The sequence below is a fragment of the Polistes canadensis genome, unplaced genomic scaffold, assembly GCF_001313835.1.
Source record: "Polistes canadensis isolate GaletaPanama2010 unplaced genomic scaffold, ASM131383v1 scaffold_25, whole genome shotgun sequence".
NCBI lineage: Eukaryota > Metazoa > Arthropoda > Insecta > Hymenoptera > Vespidae > Polistes > Polistes canadensis.
The window spans coordinates 717104-737331 of record NW_014569572.1 but is presented as its reverse complement, the minus strand read 5'-3'; the positions used below and the strand labels follow the sequence as shown (position 1 = coordinate 737331).

The following is a 20228-nucleotide window of genomic DNA, read 5'->3' as shown; positions in this document are numbered from 1 at the left end:
AATCGTGTTTTAATTACGACGAAAGAAATAGGGAAAGAGAAATCTTTGACGAGTGAATACGTTTCCCATTTTCAGAACAGAAGTGAACTGAAGAGAAGTGAAGTGAACTCTCTATGATCTTTAAATGAATTCGTTCCAGCAGGCAGGCAAGCAAGCAAGCAAGCAAGCAAGCAAGGAAGCAAGGAAGCAAGCAAGCAGCAGGCATCCCTATCCAATCCGAGCGACCAATGAATCACCGAATTCCCTGCGCCATGGTGGATAACCTTTGGCTGTTGGCGCCATAAATCAGACTATCTCGTCCTCCTCTTCCTACCAAACGGTTTTATTATTTTATTTGTCCGTGGCGATAGGCGTCCCAGAGACGGGTTGCTTTTGCCTGACTAAAGTCGCTTCCTGAACGTTGAGAAAACTCTACGCGAAAACTTCACCCTCAAATACACACACATGCACACACATGTGCTCGCACACTTACTTTTCGACTCGTATAAATCAATTATGGTTTCACCGATATCCGAATCCTCCCCGCTCGTTTTATTTTTTTTTTTATTTGACTTTCTTTTCCCCCCCGTTTCCCTTTTACTTTCATTTTCACTTTCGAAAGATTTCTTTTCGCGCATATTTTCTTTACCATGTGCTTTTGTGTTTTTCTTATAAGAAATATTTGATCGAGTTGAGGGGGAAGAGTTTGGGAGAGGGGTCAGGGGGGGTGTTGGGATGAAAAATGTCGTCGTTTTAAGTCAATAGAATTGTAAGAATTATTTAGTAAGGACACGTGCAGATTCTGAATCTGACTTGGAAGTACCCACTCGGTACCGTCAATAATTTAACCAAAGTATGCTCGAGATTTCGATAGGGCAGGAGTGGACTTTAAAAATTTAAACGATAGCTCTAACTCTTTCGGTTTACCCTATCTTCCTTTACCAAGTCGATAAGATAAAACGTTCTCGAACAAAGTTCTTTTTCTTCTTTTTTTTTCGTCATCGACGAGTAGTAAAAAAAGTTTTATTTTTTGTACGTCGATATTTGTCTTTCGATTTAAATCAAACACAGTGGGTTATATCGTGTTAAGAAATCTTTTTTGCATATTGTTTTAAAAATCTTTAAAAATAATACCATGAGAACGTAAAGAATGTATTGTATAAGAAAATATTAATGCGTATAATAAATACTGTTTTTTATTCTGACGTAAAGAATGGCAAAGCAGAAAGGTGAGAAATAAGTTTGAAAAAGAGAAAATCTGTATTACAGAGTTAGCCGGAATCATTTACATTTCGTTTTAAATGCTAATTACTTACCATCGAGTCAATCCAGATGGACAACGGGACTGGTTCCTGTAAAAACCGTCACTTTTAATAAACTTCTCTTACGTGAAGTAACATATATATTTATATACATATGTGTATACAAGTATAAAGGATAATTCTTGGAACTGAAACAGGCTACTGTTCTTTATTAAATAAAAATAAAAACAAAATGATAGAGGGGAAAAATATTACAACACAATTATCAAATGCAATTGCACTTTGTTCTCTAATGCACAATTCAACTTTTTCCTTTTTTTTTTTTATTCTACGTATAAAGGTACTAATCCAATATCATCAATATTGTCAATACTTTACATGATATTTGATATTTTCTATCGTTATTATTCTATAAATAAATAACAGTGGCATGTCCCACTTACAAGAATCACCATATATATCGAGAAAAAAGTATAATAAAGGAGTAAAGGTTGACGAACTCATATTAGAAAGAAACAAAAAAAAGAGAAAAAAAATAATAATAATAATAAAAAGATACAAAATATTCGATAATATATCATAAAGTTACAATTACTTTAAACCGTTCTTCCTATTATTTGTTCTCGCAAAATTTGCTGTGGTAAAAGGAGGAGGTGGTAGGAATACGACCGTCTCTCTTAAATCTTCCCCTTTCCCTCTCACCTCGTACTTTCCTCCCACCCACCCTCTCCCCATCTTTCTGTCTTTCTCTAACCATCTATCCATTCGACGCGTATTCCCCCAACTAAACCAAGCGTAAGGCAATTAACGGGATACTCGGAACTCGTGTACATCGATTCTTCCTGGTGTGTATAGACCAGTTGTCCAATTTACCGAACACCGTGCCAACCCTCCAGGACGAATTAATTGCTATTATTAAGCTCGTCCTTGATCGTACCGATTCTAGAGATCTTTTGTTTAAAGTTCTTCAACAAAGTTACACATTTATCTAAACGTCGAGTTATGTTTCAATGACCCGTTAACGAAAATCACTCATTCGACTATGATGAAACTTATTTCATTTGTCATGGAATGCCATACTTTACATTTTATGCGAATTCGAAGTTCTGTAAGAGAATCTTTGACTTGCCGGATGAAGAAGAATATTGTATATACTTATCTATCAAACGTAGTTAGTATGTATTTAACTTTAACAAAGTTTCAGTTAAATTCATTGTTACTCATTGCACGCAACAATCGGAAAGGAAAATGTCTCTCTCTCTCTCTCTCTCTCTTTCTCTTTCTATCTCTTTTTCTCTCTATACTTGTTCAGTTCGCGTGAATCGATCGTGAGAGACACGCAAAAGCTGAAACTTTGTCCTGTTACAGTAAACTTGGTCCAATTAGAAGCACGCTTTAATTAACTTGGTATAGCATACACGTACCACGACCAGCAACTATCATAACTTTTGGAAAGTTAAGAGATTCCTGATAATGCTTTTGTATTATTTTGTAACTTCATCAAAGGTCTGTACATAATCATATACATACAAGCAATTCTATCTTAATTTTTGTAATATTTTAAATAATATTTTGTATATTTTTTAATTTCTATTTATTTTAAATATATAAAGATTCTATTACCATAACACCATTCCAATGAATTTTTGTTTGGTTTTGAGTTACGTATGCTCATCATGTAAATGTGAATTATGATTTAATCATAAAGAAAATTTTGTTGTTTTAATTAATGAATAATATAAAAATAATATAAAAATAATACAAAAATGAAACAATGAAAGAGATACCAACTCGGATTAGTTTTATATTCCTTTATTTTTTTTTCAGAAAAATACAATTGCATATATGTACACAGACTCTCAGGGGAATCTAGCACATTTTACATTATCACTACGAGACAATCACGAACGCTAGAGATGTATTTGCGAAAGACAAACTGAGGGAAACATCTTTTTCAACTTGTCTCCATTGTGTACTTTCTACGTTGTCGAAAGTAATTCATTTAACGAATATGATGAGTAACACGAAGTCTCGCGACTTGTAATCACGTGTCAAGCTTTTCGTTTTTTTTAATAAAAATAAGCTCCTGCCAATGTCACGTCGACGACTAACATGAGGTGGGGGGCGGGCGGTGGGTATATCATCTCGAAAATATCTGTCAATAACAGACTTCGAATATAATCAGGTAAAGTTCGGATCGATATTATTCGTGGGCACTCAATTATCGCATTACAATATTCGATACGATCAAAGGTAGATCGATGACTGCACCCGTTTTCATTTCGTTTGATTTGATTTGATCTGATTTGATTTGATTTGATACGATTCTATTTGATTTGATTTGATTTGATTTGATTTGTTTTAATTTTTATTTTCATTTATTCATCGTAATTGCTTCAACTAATACGTAATAACATTACATTTGAATACATTAACAATCATTATTCATAATTTTGTCCAGTTGTAATAACGGAATATCGTATAACCTGTACGGTTAATACTAAAACTTGTCAACACAATGATGGAAGTAACGAGTATGCAAAATTAATTGCTTCGTTCTCTTATCAAGATAGATTGAATTTCTCTCAGGTAGAGAAATTTGAGACAAAGATAGTTAAATTGTCAGAAGTGTTGAAATCGGTTGGAAATGTATGCATAAATTTACTTAAGTTTAAATTTCAATAGCATTTGATTGTTGATGTTTAAAAGTTTTCTTTTCATACCCACCCTTCCCCTCCCCTTTTTCATCTTCTTCTTTATCAATGTTATTTAATTATAGATAGTAATTCTTAAGTTGAACAAATTCACATGATAAAGAATAAATGTAAAAAGTGGGGAAAAAAAAATATGTACTTTGCTATTGTGTAGAAAGATCAAATCGAGAACTCGAATACTGCGAGAACATAAAAGCAAAGTGCCCAGCCGGTACCACAAGCAGATGCAACCGAAACAGAACACGATACAACGTTGAATGTAATGTACTTTTGCATGCAGACCCTGACTACCGACATTGCTTTTTATAGCCTTTCATATTTTTCTACTTTCTTCTTTTGCTCATCGTTCTGTAGCGGTTGCATGAAAATCAAGAGAAAACAGGGTTGGACATTCGCACAATGAAACGCCAAAGTGAGAAAGGTTGAAATGAGAGAAGGAATGCCGCCGTTGTATAAAGTAATGCGAACTATTTTCCATGTGGAAAAATTTCAAAATTTATAGTTATTTTCGATTTGTTTTTGGGAAAAGTTACTAATTAAAACTTCCGTTATACTCGACATTCGACGTTTCGATGAAAAGGAATAATTGTCGAAAACACACACACAAATTATCGACACTAGTTTGTTTTCCCAATCATTTTTCGAATTGGTTTCCATTGAAAATAAAAATAAATAAACAATATTACGTTTTATCCGGGATAATATTGTACATCGATTAAGTTGTTTTTATTATTTCAGGCGGAACCAGCTTTAATGTACGACAGTGTACAAGTTTTCGCAGTGGGTTTAAGGACTCTTGAACAATCGCACGCTTTGAGGCCTGCCAATATTTCCTGCGAGCTCGAACATCCCTGGGATGGTGGATTGTCTCTTATTAATTACATCAATTCCGTAAGTCTTCTTGATAAATCTTTATTCGTTCCAATCGTTTTTAAAATTGTAAAGAGAAGAGAAATCAAAAATTAACTTCCGTTGCTATCTCTGATTAAAAAGTAATTCAAGCATACATTTACAGATATTTCAAACTCTTTATATATAGATATATTATAATTATATAACTTTGATTAGATATATTCTAGGAACTTTAAATAGAAATTGTTCGAATGAGAGTTTGTGTGCTTTAATCCCTATGAACGTTGAAAATGTTATAACGTAAACATAATTAACATAGAAAACATTTCATTCAAATATTCGTAATATAAATTACGAATACGTTATATTATTTTATCTTATATCATATTATATATCTCTTACTAATTATATTATTAATATCTTACATTTTTACATTTGATTCTTAATTTTTAAGACTTGAAACGTTTATCTTGAACACACACTATTGCGAATTTTGTTTTTTATTCGAGGATTGGTTGACAGATAGAGCGTAAATTCGACTAGGTGCATTGAACCCTGAGAGACCTGTTATTCGTTTACACGTTCGTTCGGTTTTTCTTTCGTTTTTTATTTATTTTTATTTTGATCGTCTTTTGTTTTCTCTCCCCTTCCTTTTATGGTTCAATCACCGATCGTTTGGACAAACGAACATTCCCCTTTCTAAAACTCGTGATTCTTTTAATACTATATCATCCTTCGACACCTTTAGAAAATACTGATACTTTTTAAAAAATCAACGAGCTTCTCCAAAGGGGTGGATCATCGAGACTTTTATTTTCTAAGAAGTTTCCAAATTCTTTCCTTCGGTCGAACTATCGCCAGTGTCTTCAAACTTTCGACGAAAAACGAGAGAGACATACTAATTCTTAAAATCATTCTAAATTCAACGACGATATCTTTCGGTGTGCTTCTGCTTTCATATTTTTTTTTTTTATTAAACTATAGTTTATTTTTATTCTGTAGCCCTTTAATAATACTATTAAATATTTTCTTCGCGATATTATCTTTTAAAAGAAAGAAAAAAAAAAAAGAAAAGAACTTCGGAAATATTTTCAACGATTTTTTCCTTCGACTTTTCCCAATAAAATTTTGTACTTACCAAACGTTCCCCATGAACTTCATAGATGAGCGTTCTGAATTCCAATTGATAGATCGTTCCGTCCGTTCCTTCTTTCTAAAAGATGTTGGAAACTTGACAAGAGTTACTATATTTTTCCAACTTTTTTTTCTTATCTATCTGAACATCTTTTGCATATATTTACCGAACGACGTATACCGTCATTGAATAGTATTCAGTATGTAATATACTTTCTCTTCGATTGACGAAAATTGACTTACTCTTTTTATCTTTTTTTCTTCTTCTTCTTCTTCTTCTTCCTCTTCTTCTTCTTCTTCTTCTTTTTCGTCGTAACTTTTATCCAAACCTTCAAAAACTAGAAAAAGATGAAACGAACGTTAAGAGACACATCGAATCTTGGATACTGGGTTAGTTCCCTTGCGGACAAATATTTGATACGACAGAACGATGGGGAACGGACAACGAATCGAAAAGATACAAAAGAAAGGGGCAAAAAAAAAAGATAAAAAGAAAGATAGGAAAGCAATCGTGGGGAGGAGTGATTGTGACAAGAAATATTGTTCCTTCTTGCTTCGTTGGAGAAAATTCATGTGTCTCGAGTTTTAAAGAATCGAACGAAAAAAAAAATAACAAATTCGCGCTTAAATTGTTTAACAAAAAGTATCCGAAATATAATAGCAATTATTAAATTTACATTGAATAACGAATTTCCCCAATTCTCGTCAAAAGTTATGACTTAGCGAATAGTATATCGAAAAAATTAACGAGAGATTTGTTTTTAATAATAATTAATGAAAAAAAAAATCAAATACGATATTAAACGTAAAATAATTTGCTAAATTTTAATTCACAACGTATAACAAAAATTTGCGCGCAATCTTCGGACAAGACAAAACAAAACAAAACCAAAAATTGTTTCTAAAAGAATTATGGCCTCGCGTATGGGATTTCGAAATTGACAGCGACGGGAGTGGGGGGGGGGTCCGGTTTTTTCTTGAAAACGAACGAAAAATCGCAACGACCGACCAAAAAAAAAATAAAGAACGAACAAACAGAAAAAAAAAAGTAACTTCTAATAAATTTCAATCAACGGTTCGTACTCGCGAAGTATGGTGCGACGTGCTGTGCGACAGTTTCCCGTGGATAAATTGTTTAATACCGTGATGAACGGTTTTCAAAGCTGCCACGAACAGAAATCACATATCTTTCCGTGACATTGCGCTTTTTCCTATCCGATTTAACGACCGTTTTCCACATTTCGTTTTCTTTCGTTGTTCAACCTGTACCTAACTTCCAACACTTTTATTTTTCCTTTTGATTTTATTTTCTAATCACTCTCGATACGATATCTGACCGATAATCGTAAATCTATTCGAAACCAAAAAATAAGATTCGCGAGTTATTACGAATTTTCAAATATTCCCGAGATAAATTCCAATCCTCTGACGTTCCGTATTTTTCGACATATCGAAATGCGTTTCTTGATAGTTACGCAAATTTTCGGACGAACGAGAGAAAAGTTATAGAGACGTAAAATCTGACATACGTGTGTATCCGTAAATGTATACGCTTTACGACTTGGTGCTTTAATGGAATTCGTTAAGCAAGAAGAATTTCATACATTTCCCCTTTACCTGTTTTCCCTTTCACAATTGAGATCTGTTACAAAAAGCACATTCTCGTGACTTAGAAAATCGATAAAGGAATTTTCTACGTAAGAAAGGAAATACGTATTTTAACGATTTATATTAAAAAATTCTTTTTTCTTCCTTGTTTTTTTTTTTCTCTCTCTTTTTCTTTTCCCCATTCTTGAATTTCATACGTTAGCTCTCTATTATATTTTCCTAACGCGAGAGATTTGCAAAGTTTGCATGACTCGAAGAAACGGAAAAAGAATGGAAAATACAGATTGTACCGGTTTGTGTTATAATCTCTTTTCTTTTTTCTGTTCTCTCTCTCTTTCTCTTTCTCTCTCGTTTCTTTCCGATAACAGAATAAATTTTATTGCTACGAGTGGGGAAACTGAACAAAGAACGGAAATCATATTTTTATTTTTTTTCACGTGCATAAAAAGAAAAAAGAGAAATAAATAGAATGAAGGGGGTTAGGGGGAAGGGGGAAAATATGCGCTCCCATAACCGTCCGGATGGATTGCGTACTATTTGGAAAGTATAGAAGGTAGGGAAAGTCGATACATAAATGCAATTTCAAGCGGGTCAACCATTTCCGTGTTCCTAGTGGTGGTCATCTACCGAAGGGGAAAAAACATTTCGTAGATCATCAAACATTGAAATACACGTGTTACGATTTAATATTATCTTCCATTTGCAATAAGTGTCTCTTATTTAATTGTCAGAATATACGATTATCATCGGATATATATTTAGAGTAATATGTATTGAAAAAATGCAAATTTAAATTCGCATAACTCTTTGAAATAAATGTAAATTAAAAATTGTATTTATTTTTTAAAGAATATGCCTTTTCGCTTCTTCCTGGTCATTAATTTTTTAAGAATTAACTTCTTCTTTTTTCATTTTTGTTCTTTTCCTTTCCCAAGAGGAAAAAGAAAAAGGAAGAAAAGAAGGGAAGAAAAACAAAAATATTTGCAAAGTATAATAATAATAATATATTAGAAGGAAATGGATATATAATATTTTATACTCGTGAAAAATATCTTCCCGGTTGTAATATTTTTTCCTCCGTTTAAATGCACTTTCATGCATATGCATCTGTTCTCGCATATCTCGATGCGAACTAAAGTTCTTCTATATAACCTCGACTTCTCAACTTTTCGTTTCCAACATAAAACGCATAGCAGCAGCAGCAACAGCAGCAGTAGCAGCTTCTTTATCGAACATTCGTTCTTCTTCGAGTAAATCCATATCATATATCTCACGTTAAGTTGCCTTTTTGCTATTAAAGAAGCTTGCTTGCTCTTGTTCTACTTTGCGCCAAGTTTTGCTCTGATCGCGAATGTGGTAATAGTTATCATTTTTTTTCTTCTTCTTCTCTTTTCTTTTCTTTATCCGTTGTTTCAAGAAAAACGACGGGAAGTATAACACGAAACGGTTCCATTATCGTTGAAAGCTCTATTAATTTGAGAAATGTATTCTAGTTAAATTATCGATCGAAAATGTAGACTCTTTTTGTCTTTTTTTTTTATTTTACGATGTCAATTATTATATTTTTAATTAAATAAATTTCAACTAAAATGCTTCGAGCTATATCCTGCTGAATTATCGTTGAAAAGATAATAATTACCGAAAATAAAAATGCATTATGCATCTATATACATACCTATTGAATAATTATCTATCGAATAATTGAAAATACTTGTGTAATGATAGATTGCATTGCGTTTAGCATTTAATTGAAGAACGTTACGGGTCTCTATAAATTTGTGAATCTATCAGGAAACACGAATATCAACGTGTTACCTACATAGAAACTGATATTCCCTTAGGAAAAGAACGTAGCGAATAATAATTTATTCGATTCGATGATTCTCCAAGGAAATGATTAACTAGGAGTAGTATCGTAGTTCGATCGTGTTATATCTATCTCAACAAGATCTACCACCGGTTTACCAATGAATTTTCCGTATCGTATCTACCTTGCTGCGTACAATTTTTACTCGTTTTTTTTCTTTTTTTTTTTCTTTTCCCCATCGAGAATCAAACGTAATCTCCGCTTTAATGGTTCGCTCGATCGATCACTTTCGGATTTGCCAGGATGAAAAAAAACACTTTTTAAAACTCATCGATCAAGGTCTTACTCTTTTCGATCGATCCTTTGGCAACAACAAAAAATCGATCGAATGGATTAAAATCGAAATCCCGTGAAAAAGACTCTTTTAGTTGATGAACGATTTAACATTCCTGACGATGGAAGAAAAATAGATAGAGGAGAGGACGATCGGTTGAAACCATCATCATCATCATCATCATCATTATCATCATCATCATCATTATCCTTACAATGTTCTTACGACTAGAAACGGAATGTAATATCTAATAAGGATAGTAATGAACATATTGACTAAAGATCGTTCTTGTTCGTTTCCTCGATGAAGACAAAAAGAAACCAAGAACACTTAAACTCTGACACGCATTAATTTAATAACGTACCGGCACGTAATGAAAGAGAGAGAGAGAGAAAGAGAGAGGGAGAGAGAGATTCCAATATCGGTTGGTAGTTCTACGAAGGGCTCTAATCGACTCAAGATATTTCCATCTTACCAACCCTTCGTGGAATTTTAGAATTGTCCAGAACAAATACCAAACTAACGCGCCTATCTAATACCGGATTCTGAATTATGATTGATCATTGTTAAATCGAGAATGGTTTAAATTAGCATCTTTTAATGGGCCGTTATTCATTCGATCATTCACAATCGTCGATAATCTTATCGTTAATAAATGATAATAGATTATATTAGCATCCCCTCTTTTTGTTTAAATATATCTATTATCGAATTAGTATTACACAAGTATAAATATATATAATCTCTATTTTCAAGAATTATTATATCGATATTTTAGCCTTTAATATAAATGTAAGAGAAGAAAAAGAAGTATTGAAATTGAATATATACAGGAGTAAAAGGAACAATAAAGGGAATATGAGTATGGTAGTCCATTGCGAATCCATTAGATAATTACGAAGTTGCATATTGAGGTAACCAAGGAGAGAAACTGTGAAAGATATTTAAACGTGTTGGTTTTCATTCTACAGAACTATTGTATCTTGATCGAGTAGACGTCTGATAAATACAAAAAAAAAGAAAATGGAAGAAAATCCTCTGTAAAGCATACTTTTTATATTATTTTACTATGTGTAAATACTGTTTCTCCCCTTTGTCTCTGTCTCTATCTATCTTTATTTCTCTCTCTTTCTCTCTTTATCTTTCTCTCTATTTAAAAGCATATCTGTGATAGCGCGAAAGCCATAAAACTACTTGGCGTAATTCCAAACGCGTTTATTGCGGGATTAGCTGGTCTCTCTCTCTTTCTCTCTCTCTTTCTTTTTTTGTCCTTCTTTCCCTTTTCTCCGTTTCTATTCTCTTAAAACCGAGTCATCCTTCCTTCTTCCTTTAAACCATCTTCCCTAGCTATACGTCGATTTTGGCACAGGTGCAAATTTTTGTTTACTCTTCTTCTTCTTTGGCATCAGTTACATATTTACACGGCTACCTCTTCTATTCTCCTTGTTTTCGCGAAAGATACGGTAAGAGGCAGGAGGTGGATAGGAAAAGGGTTGCAAAAAAGAGAGAGAGAGAAAGAGAAAGAGAATATAACACCGAGGCTAACCTTTTAACCATGTAAATTGACTCACGCTGATACTACTCTCCCAACTACTCTCGTAGTTTTCTCGTTATGCAAACCGTTTAAACCGTTTTAAATCTTTCCGCCTGTAGCGTTTCCGGTGGTGAATACGTATTCCTCTACTCCATATATATATATATTTTTTATTTTATTTTTCTCCCCCTTTTCCTTTTTTTGTTTTCCTTTTCGCAAAATACAACAAAATAAATGTAAAAAGAAAGAAAATAAAAATAAAACAAATGTGGACAAGGATAAAATACAAATGCATATAACGTAACGTATACGTCTATGGGGCGCCTCGGGTTAGGGGGGAAAAAATTGATAGGGAGCAAAAGAAATAGGAAAAATGATTTATTTATATATCCATATATATGTTTTACGATGATATGATACAGAAGGAAAGAAAAATTTTTACGTCGTCAATCGTTAAAGTATAAACACGCGGCTACATATATTTCTCTCTCCGATGGATCAAAATTTGTCGATCGTAGAGAGAAATAGATTTTTATCTTTTTTTTTTTTTTTTGTTATCCTCGTTCTCGATTCAAGCAGAAAAATCTACGGAAGAAGGATGCTTGAAATTTACGATAAACGCGACCCTATCCCACTACCGATGGAATTTCGCGCATACTCGTTTTACGATCTACCCACGTGTCTGGTAGGAAAAAAAATAAAAAGAAAAAAAAGAAAAAAGAAAAACAAAAAGCACCGCCTCCATCCCCGTTCCCCCATCCCCACGATTCTATCGACAGGTGTTCGAACTTTGCATCGACCGCTCTTTTATCGTAGCTGAACTCGTACCAACCAAAACCCTTTTTCTCGCGTCCCTCTGCACCTCTAGTTACGGATAATCTCAAAGCTGTGAGGATTGGGGGAGAGGACAGGGTGCAGGGGACAGGGGGACAGGCAGAGGGTGCCGCGCGTTGTTATCAAATTCGCTTGTTTGCTGTAACAATGTTGTTATCCTCTTTTCGTAACTATTTTCTTCTTGTATGTATTTCATTTCTTTTTCTTTTTTTTTTATATTCATTCTTTTCATTAATTTTGTGTTCTTCGTGTCCAAATATTCCTCGTTTAAAGTATTACAATTTCCAATGCTTTTTATATCGAGCAAAATTGTTGAGTTGTTTTGTTTTATAAATCCAAAAAGAATAGAAAAAAATCGATCGATCGTTCGTTCGTTCGTTTGTTAACAAATTCTAAATACGTATTCTAAACGAATCAGTTAACTGGATTAATTAAGATTTTGCGGTAGATTCGCGTGCACTTATCGACATTAGCTGTTTAGTAACGCAACATATAAACGACATCATCGAACGTTTCCATCTTCAAATCCAGGGGACTAAAAGCAGCTTAAGCGGGACTATCTCTCGTTCGGAATTGTCAAATAGGATAGAAGGAAATCGAGATAGAATGTGAGAGAGAGAGAGAGAGAAAGAAAGGAGGATGAGGAGGAAGGAGGGAACAAAATGACATCGTTGGAAGATAGAAAGGAAGGTCCAAGTAACGTTGGTAAGCCCATTTGTCAAGGGTTCCGTTGAAACTTGCGATTAACGGGTCGAAGGACTAACTTTCTCTCCTATCTCTCTCTATCTCTATCTCTCTCTCTTGTGCTCAGTGTTAACAAGTATCTACATTCGTGAAACAATAACGTAGACGTTGGGAGAGAGAATCAAGGAAAGTGAGACAGTTAAAGTGGGAAAACGCTTTTCCTGCTGTTTGTTATGCACAAAGGACTTATGGAAGAATATCCATGGTACAATGCATTCTCTTGGTTTTGGGAAATACTCTGGTATACTTGTTAGGAATGATTGTGACGTTTCTAAATTATAATTCATTTCTGACTGTGCATGGTTATACACATACGATGGTATATTATTATTCGTTAGTAAAATGTGTCTCTTATGTGCATGTTGTTGGTGGTTCCACGTGTATACTGTTTTGATAACGATCCTCGTATGTTCGATGTAAAATTAATAAACGTAGGAAGGAGTTGTAAACGTGTGTAATGCAGGAAATGAAATGTCGCTTAGTAAGAGCTTTCTCAGTATCGGTATTCACTACCGACGACGAAGGAAACTCGTATGCATTGGCAAACTTCCAAAATGGTATCCTAAACGTCACTCGGCTGTCATTAGCATCGCGCATAACACACGCGTTACCAAAATGCTATTCGCACTCACGTTTATACGTCATAAATAGCGAGGGACCGACAGATAAATAATGTTCCTTGCTAGAGAATGAACGACCGACGATAACGTTCATCAATGGACGATATATAGATATGGCTATTAGCGTCATTTTACCATAGACACGAACACAAATCATTCTTCCTCGTTTAGATATTTCAAATATTCTTTTTCTATCGATTTTTTTTTTTTCAATTCAGTTATTATAATCATAATAATAATGGTAATGGGGGGTTTTAGTAATAGCATCGGACCGATTCGAGCACGTTCAAGTTCATCGCTCGTACACGAGGAAACCTTATGAAAACGGACGGCCCTCTTTCCCTAGCTAACTTAATCCCAATTACATAGAGAATAGCCACCTTAGAATGTCGAGAGATATATCGGCTGGAATATCGAGCTCCTTGAAATAGACGTCAACCCTACCTAAGGGGTAGAAACTTCTGACTCGGGGCAAGGTAGAAATTACCGTTGGTATAACTAAGTTAGTTAGTGGTCCCTGATGTACATTTCGACGCATCGCTAAATCCTCGCTTAAGACGATGTTCGATGAATCGCTCAATTGAATCGAATCAAATTCAATTACTATCTCATCGATATAATCGTTCGCGTATGTATTCACCGATCAATGATTTGCTATCTCTGTCGAATCACTGCTCATTACTCACTGAAACTAAATGAGTTACACTTCAAACGCATGTACTATCTGCACACATTGCTTTTTATTTATTTATTTATTTATTTATTTATTATTTTTTGAAAGCGCTATTCGATTTGATATCGCATGTATACAGTTTTGTGCATATATAGTCATAGAGAGAAACTACTTCGTAAAATATTATATCACAGGCGGCAGTTCTCGACGGCAGATAAACCCATGAACACGCCATACACGTAATATCGATACAACCAGAAATACAATCTATTCAAGTATCGATAACCGGCTTGTATAAGACCACGGATTCCGCGTTCTCGGAATATCTAGATTTAAAATGTGATCCAAGTGACTTTTCATTCGATCCTACTACACGTTCATCATAACTACGAACATTCTCAATCCTTTACTAGACAATTTTTTATATTTTATATTATTTACTCGTGCGTATTTTTATTCACTAATTAAATACGATTCTCACGTAAGAGACAATGCAATTAATTTTCATGACGGTCATTAAAAACTTCTCGAAGCTTTTGGGTACGCAAAAAAAAAGAATTTCATTTAAATCCCATAGAAAAAACTATTTCCATTTGCTAAACCGTGACGACAATGACGTAGACGACGTAGACGACGACGACGACGACGACGATGAATATACAATTTTAACTAAATTCTTTTTTAACCGAGAAATAAATCCCAAGTGTCATAAGTTAAAAAAAAAAAAAAAAACACACTCACATTTTTTTCTTTTCCCTTGTTAAAAATGAGGGGAAAGAAAGAAAAAAAAAAAAAAAAACAAAAAATAAAAAGTCGTCCTTGTTATAATGAACGTAATAAAAAAATTTTATCCTCAAAGGATCAAATGAAATAATTAAAATGCGTGTTAGGGGGGTGGGGGAGGGGAGGGCAGAAAAAAAAAGATAACACACGTCACGGAAAGACAATTGCACATGTGTGTTATCCGCAAATTGAGTGGTCTCTTTTTATTGCATCAGAGAAAAAAACATGTTTGTAAGTACGCGGGCCGAGGAAAAAATAAAACAAACGACAAAAAGCAAAAAACAAAAAACAAAAAAAAAGATAAAATCGATGTTAAGCTCGAAAAGCGAGCAAGAGCAGGAAGATAGAAGGGTGAAAGGGAAAAAGCATCGGGTGGTGGGTGGTTGTGGCGGAGGAGAAGGAAGAGAAGGAAGTGAAAGAGGATAGAGAAGGAGTGGGGGGGGGTTGGTAGTCTCTACTCGACGTCTGATTAATCGTGCAAGCACGAAGTACGATAATAGGATAGTGGAAACGAGACAGAAAGAGAGAAAGGTTGGGGTTTTCGCTAATTAAGCGCTTCCTAGATAAGCACTATTGTTGTTGATGTTTATTCTTTACACCGCAACACGACTCGTTTCTCCTTCGTCGACCTTCGTCATTCACAGAAGAGAAAGAAAGAAAGAGAGAGAGAGAGATAGATAAAGGGAGAAACTTCGTCAAAATTGCTTTCATCGAAACGTAGCAAAAGAAATAAAGGAAAAATGATCGAGTCCCGACGATTCATAAGATAATTTTGTTCTACTTTCCTTTCAAAAGCAAATGTCCATTCATAATGTTATTTTCATAGTAACCGAGCTTCTACTTCTACTACTTCTTCTTCTTCTGCCTTTACTTTTCCTATTCTTTACTTTTTTTTCTTCTTGCCCCCTCGAATATCATGGTAAATCTAATGAATTCTTATAACTTTGTTCACTTTTCTCATACATATTTATTAAGATATAAGATAATAGAATCTAAATGTTATTAACTGTTTTAATGTTATTCAAATATTCAATACATAATGTGCGACAGACTATTATTGTGTTTTATTATAACGATATGTAAATAATAATAAATAAATTTTTGTAATCGATTTATCGAAATGATATTATATCAAACTATCAGCTTTTTAAACTTCGTAAATTAATTTTCATTCGTGTTTCTCGATATATTAATTATTCGAATCGAACATTAATGACAAAAATCCAATTGGTCGAGTTAATTTCTTCGATTATAATTGGTCTTATTCTTCGAAGAAAAAATCAGAACGATCGTAAAGAAATTTTCACTTAAAAAAAAAAGAAAAAAAAAGAAAGCAACGTTAGAATAATTAAGCGGTCGAGGTGGTTTTCGTAATTCGGTCCTCGTCCAGAACCATAGTAGTTTCTTTTTAATCCCAGCTAGAGTTATATGAGGAGTGAGAGGGGGAAGGGGGAGGGTAGGAAGTTAATGACCACTCGTGTAGGCGAAACACAGGAGGGAAGTTGTCCTTGGCTATTACACGAATTCGCTCGGAAGTCGGTACTTTAAAACTAGGCCAGCAATGCTTGCGTTGGTGAGAGAGTGTACATTAATTTACGATCTTACTATGTTATACCAAGTTCTACCTAACTTTACAGATACACGCGTCTTATCCTTTATACACTAATTTCTTCCCACCCTTAACTTTACAAAATGTCACTTAAAAGTTCTCATTGTTTGTTATTTCATTCGTTGCTTCATTAGACGTTCGTTCCTCTCATTTGAATGAAACTTTTCTAATATTAAGTTTGTATTGTAGGAAGAGAAAGAAAGATAGACAGAGATAGATAAATAAAATAAAAAAGAAATAAAGTGACGAGTTATAAAGCAAAAGGAAACAATAAAAAAAAAAAGAAGTGACGAAGACAATCATCGATAGAGCAGAGCAACCATTTCGATCCTTGGTGAACATTAGCTATCATCGATGCGGTTTTTAGGGACCTGCTTCTCATGGAAATCCCCGTGGTTTTACACTACTATATTCCATCGAACAATTTGACTCGATTCACCGACCACATTCACATACGCATTGACGTTTCGATCGATGTCCTGTTCTCTCTTCTCTTTTATTTTTTTTCCCTTTCCTCTTTTTATTTTTTTTTTTTCTATCCCTCTGTCATATACACATACACACATATATACATATTATATATATATTATACATATATACATATATTATATATATATATATATATAATATATATATATATTCGTTCTTCGACAAGCACAATCGTAAATTTAAATTCACGCGACACGATTCATACTCCTCGCATTTCTTCTCTCTCGCACTCATTTTAACACCGAAATACTATCACCTTTGAAAGGATAGGTGCGTTCCTATCACGAATCCAAGCGAATGGTTTACACGCTCGCTAATTTGCCCGTGAATTTTCTACGTCGAAAATATATATATATATATATATATATATATATGTATATATATATAATATATATATTATAGTAGGATACATTCTCTCTATTATTTCGAACGTAACGAAATTCAATATTCGATAGTCATGATTAAAAAGCTAATTTTCATACGCGCGAGATAAAAATACGTATCTTCCTATCTCTTATCAATAATATTGCTTTTACTATGGTCATAAAAGTAACGAAATTATTATTTCACTTATCGATACGCGAATTTTTTTGCAAAGAGAAAATTATTCACGATAGAAGAAGGGTGATCAATTAAAAAGTAATTATTTTCTTTCGTTTTTCTTTGAAAAAAATCGATTATAATATTTACATACGAAACGATAGTCGATAAATTTAATAGTCAAAAAATCAATTAGACGAATAATTTCATTAAATATCAATCATTAAAAATTAAATAAACACATTGCATTTCGTATATTTTTAACTTTGGTTGTAAAAGAAATAGCTTATTAAAATAATATGCACGAGTTGACATCTGTAACGGTATTAGTTAATGATAAAGTACATTTTCGCGTAGCAAGTAAATGCGATGTCATCATCATCATCATCACACGTTCAACGATTCATCTTTATTAATTGCAAATTAACTTTTGCGCGAATGTCACCCAGTATATATATATATATATATATATATACATCCATACATTTATTCTATCGCAAAAATTCATTCTCCTAATGTAAGCGTACAATTTCGACAGATATTTTGTTTTTATTATATACAATTTTAATAAAATTCTCAACACGACGATGGCGTATTAGAATCGGTCTGACAATGAAATAAAAGAAAAAAAAAGAAAATTAGGTTATTTAATCCTTGTGACGAGGATAATGCAAAAGAAAGAAGAATCTTGAAGTCACGTCGAAAGGGCTCAAAAGAGGATAACGGTATTAGCTAGCAAAAGTAACCACTGCCAGTATCCACTGGTAGTAACAACAATAAAAGATGCAGATTTCGTAGCGAACGCGAGACGAGAGTATGAGGGTAGTAAAATAAAAAAAAAGGATTAAAAAAGAAAAAAAAAGAAAAAGAAGAGACAAAGTAGAATCACGTATATAAAACAAGTTGGAGAGGACTGTGTGTAAAATCCTTCGCGGAAAAATCCTCTGCGTTTCGTTTTTAAGCCATGGGGGTGGCGGGGGAGGGGGGCGGAGAGGTACTTCCCCCTTTTCTTATATTCCGTACGCGTGCGAAGGATATAAGATAGAACTGCTGGTCTCTCTTCAAGAAGAAACGTCTGTTTGAACGACGAAAGACGAGCGTACGAGATTTTAGAACAACGTTTTTTGTTTTTTCTTTTTTTATACCCAAAAGGTAGGAAAATTCGTCATCGAACAAAATACGACCAATCCAATAACAATTTACAATTATCATTTAGTAATAATCGCGAAGATTTGATATTTCTTTCTTATTCTTCTTCATTTTAATTCTGTTCTTATCGTTCAACGTGAGAAAAATTCTAATCACGCTAGGGAATCGTTATTTTAACTTTTGTCCCCTTCGTATAATTAGATTTCTTTTTCCTTTTCTTTCTTTTTTCTTGAAAAAAAAAAATTAGCAAACGTATTACGTGCTATTAAATATAACATCAAACGAACGCTTAGCAAAGATGTTCCACGTCTGGTTGGGTGGTGTCTATCAAATAAAACCTGTTATTTGTTTTTTTTCTTCTCTGGTGATAAATTACGTTTTCAACGGCAAAATCGTGGATCCGTCTCTTTTATTCTCTAAAGCAAATAACTCCTCAATTTACGATGTTTGTTATCACCTTCGATGGGAGAAGAGAAAATGCCGTGCACGAAAATCCCTGCTGAAAGTTTGGTAGCAGTTAGCATTAGCCATATATGTATTATATATACATATGTATATATATATATATAGATCTCTGTGTCTATGTGTGTCTAGATATATATACAATACTATCATATATATTATATACGTTGATCATTGTACGTAGAGAAAATAGTGCGAGCCTTGAAAACATATAAACCACCGTAAGGTACGTCGTCGAATGTCCAGCAAATCATTTCAACTACATGTGATTCCGATCACGTATCACGTATCGGTGGTAACTTACGCTTTAACTGGAATTAGGACGAGAGACTTTGTCGCTGACGAGAGTAAAACCTACGAGAGCGTTCCCTATTCCGTTGAAAAAGTTTTACGGATTTTAAAGCAACTCCACTGCTGATTACATCGCGGCCATTTACTCTTCTTCTAATTAAATCGTTCGTTCCTCTCTCTCTCTGTCTCTCTCTATCTACCATTGAAAACTCGACGAAAGCTTTTTATCGCTTCTTCTAACTAACTTCAATAGAATTTACGAGTACTATACACGTATGTGTATGTATTACCTATATATATATATGATTTTGTTAGATCGACAACTAAGACGATAACTAATAAAATAAGAAACAAAAAGGAAGGAAGAAACTTTGAAACCAACAATCACTTAATTTTATTCGTTCTACTTCGAACGACTCTAACAATAAGCTTGATCTTTCTTACGTGCTTTGAGAAACTAACTCGTAAACTATTTTATGACATTCGTATCTTCTTGCGTCCATGTGTTTTGTGTCTCTTTAAAACTTCTATAACTAAAAATTATATTTTGCTTCTTGACTTACCTTTTAAAATCAACAAGGGGTTAGATATACATATATATATATATATATAATAATAAAAAATTTTAACGAGAGATCAAAGTTTTCTATCGTAAACGAAAACGGGATCGTCATTTCTGATACTTTTAATTGATCAAATATAAAACGAGATTGAAATATGTTATTCTATTAAATAAACATTGAACGAACCTTCTCGTTTCTTCGTTAGATACTTTTACAATTTCGTTAATAAAGACGGAAGTTAGTTTTT

At 33.6% G+C, this 20228-nt stretch overlaps 1 protein-coding gene across 7 annotated transcripts in view; it reads left to right on the top strand.

The window, feature by feature from the left end:
* LOC106783794 (glutamate receptor ionotropic, kainate 2) overlaps positions 1-20228 on the top strand; it is a 79793-nt gene that overhangs the window by 45206 nt on the left and 14359 nt on the right. For all 7 annotated transcript variants that reach the window (XM_014742665.1, XM_014742663.1, XM_014742664.1 and 4 more), the window contains exon 8: positions 4694-4846. In XM_014742665.1, the coding sequence (XP_014598151.1) occupies positions 4694-4846 (153 nt within the window). The remainder of the gene's footprint in view (positions 1-4693; positions 4847-20228) is intronic.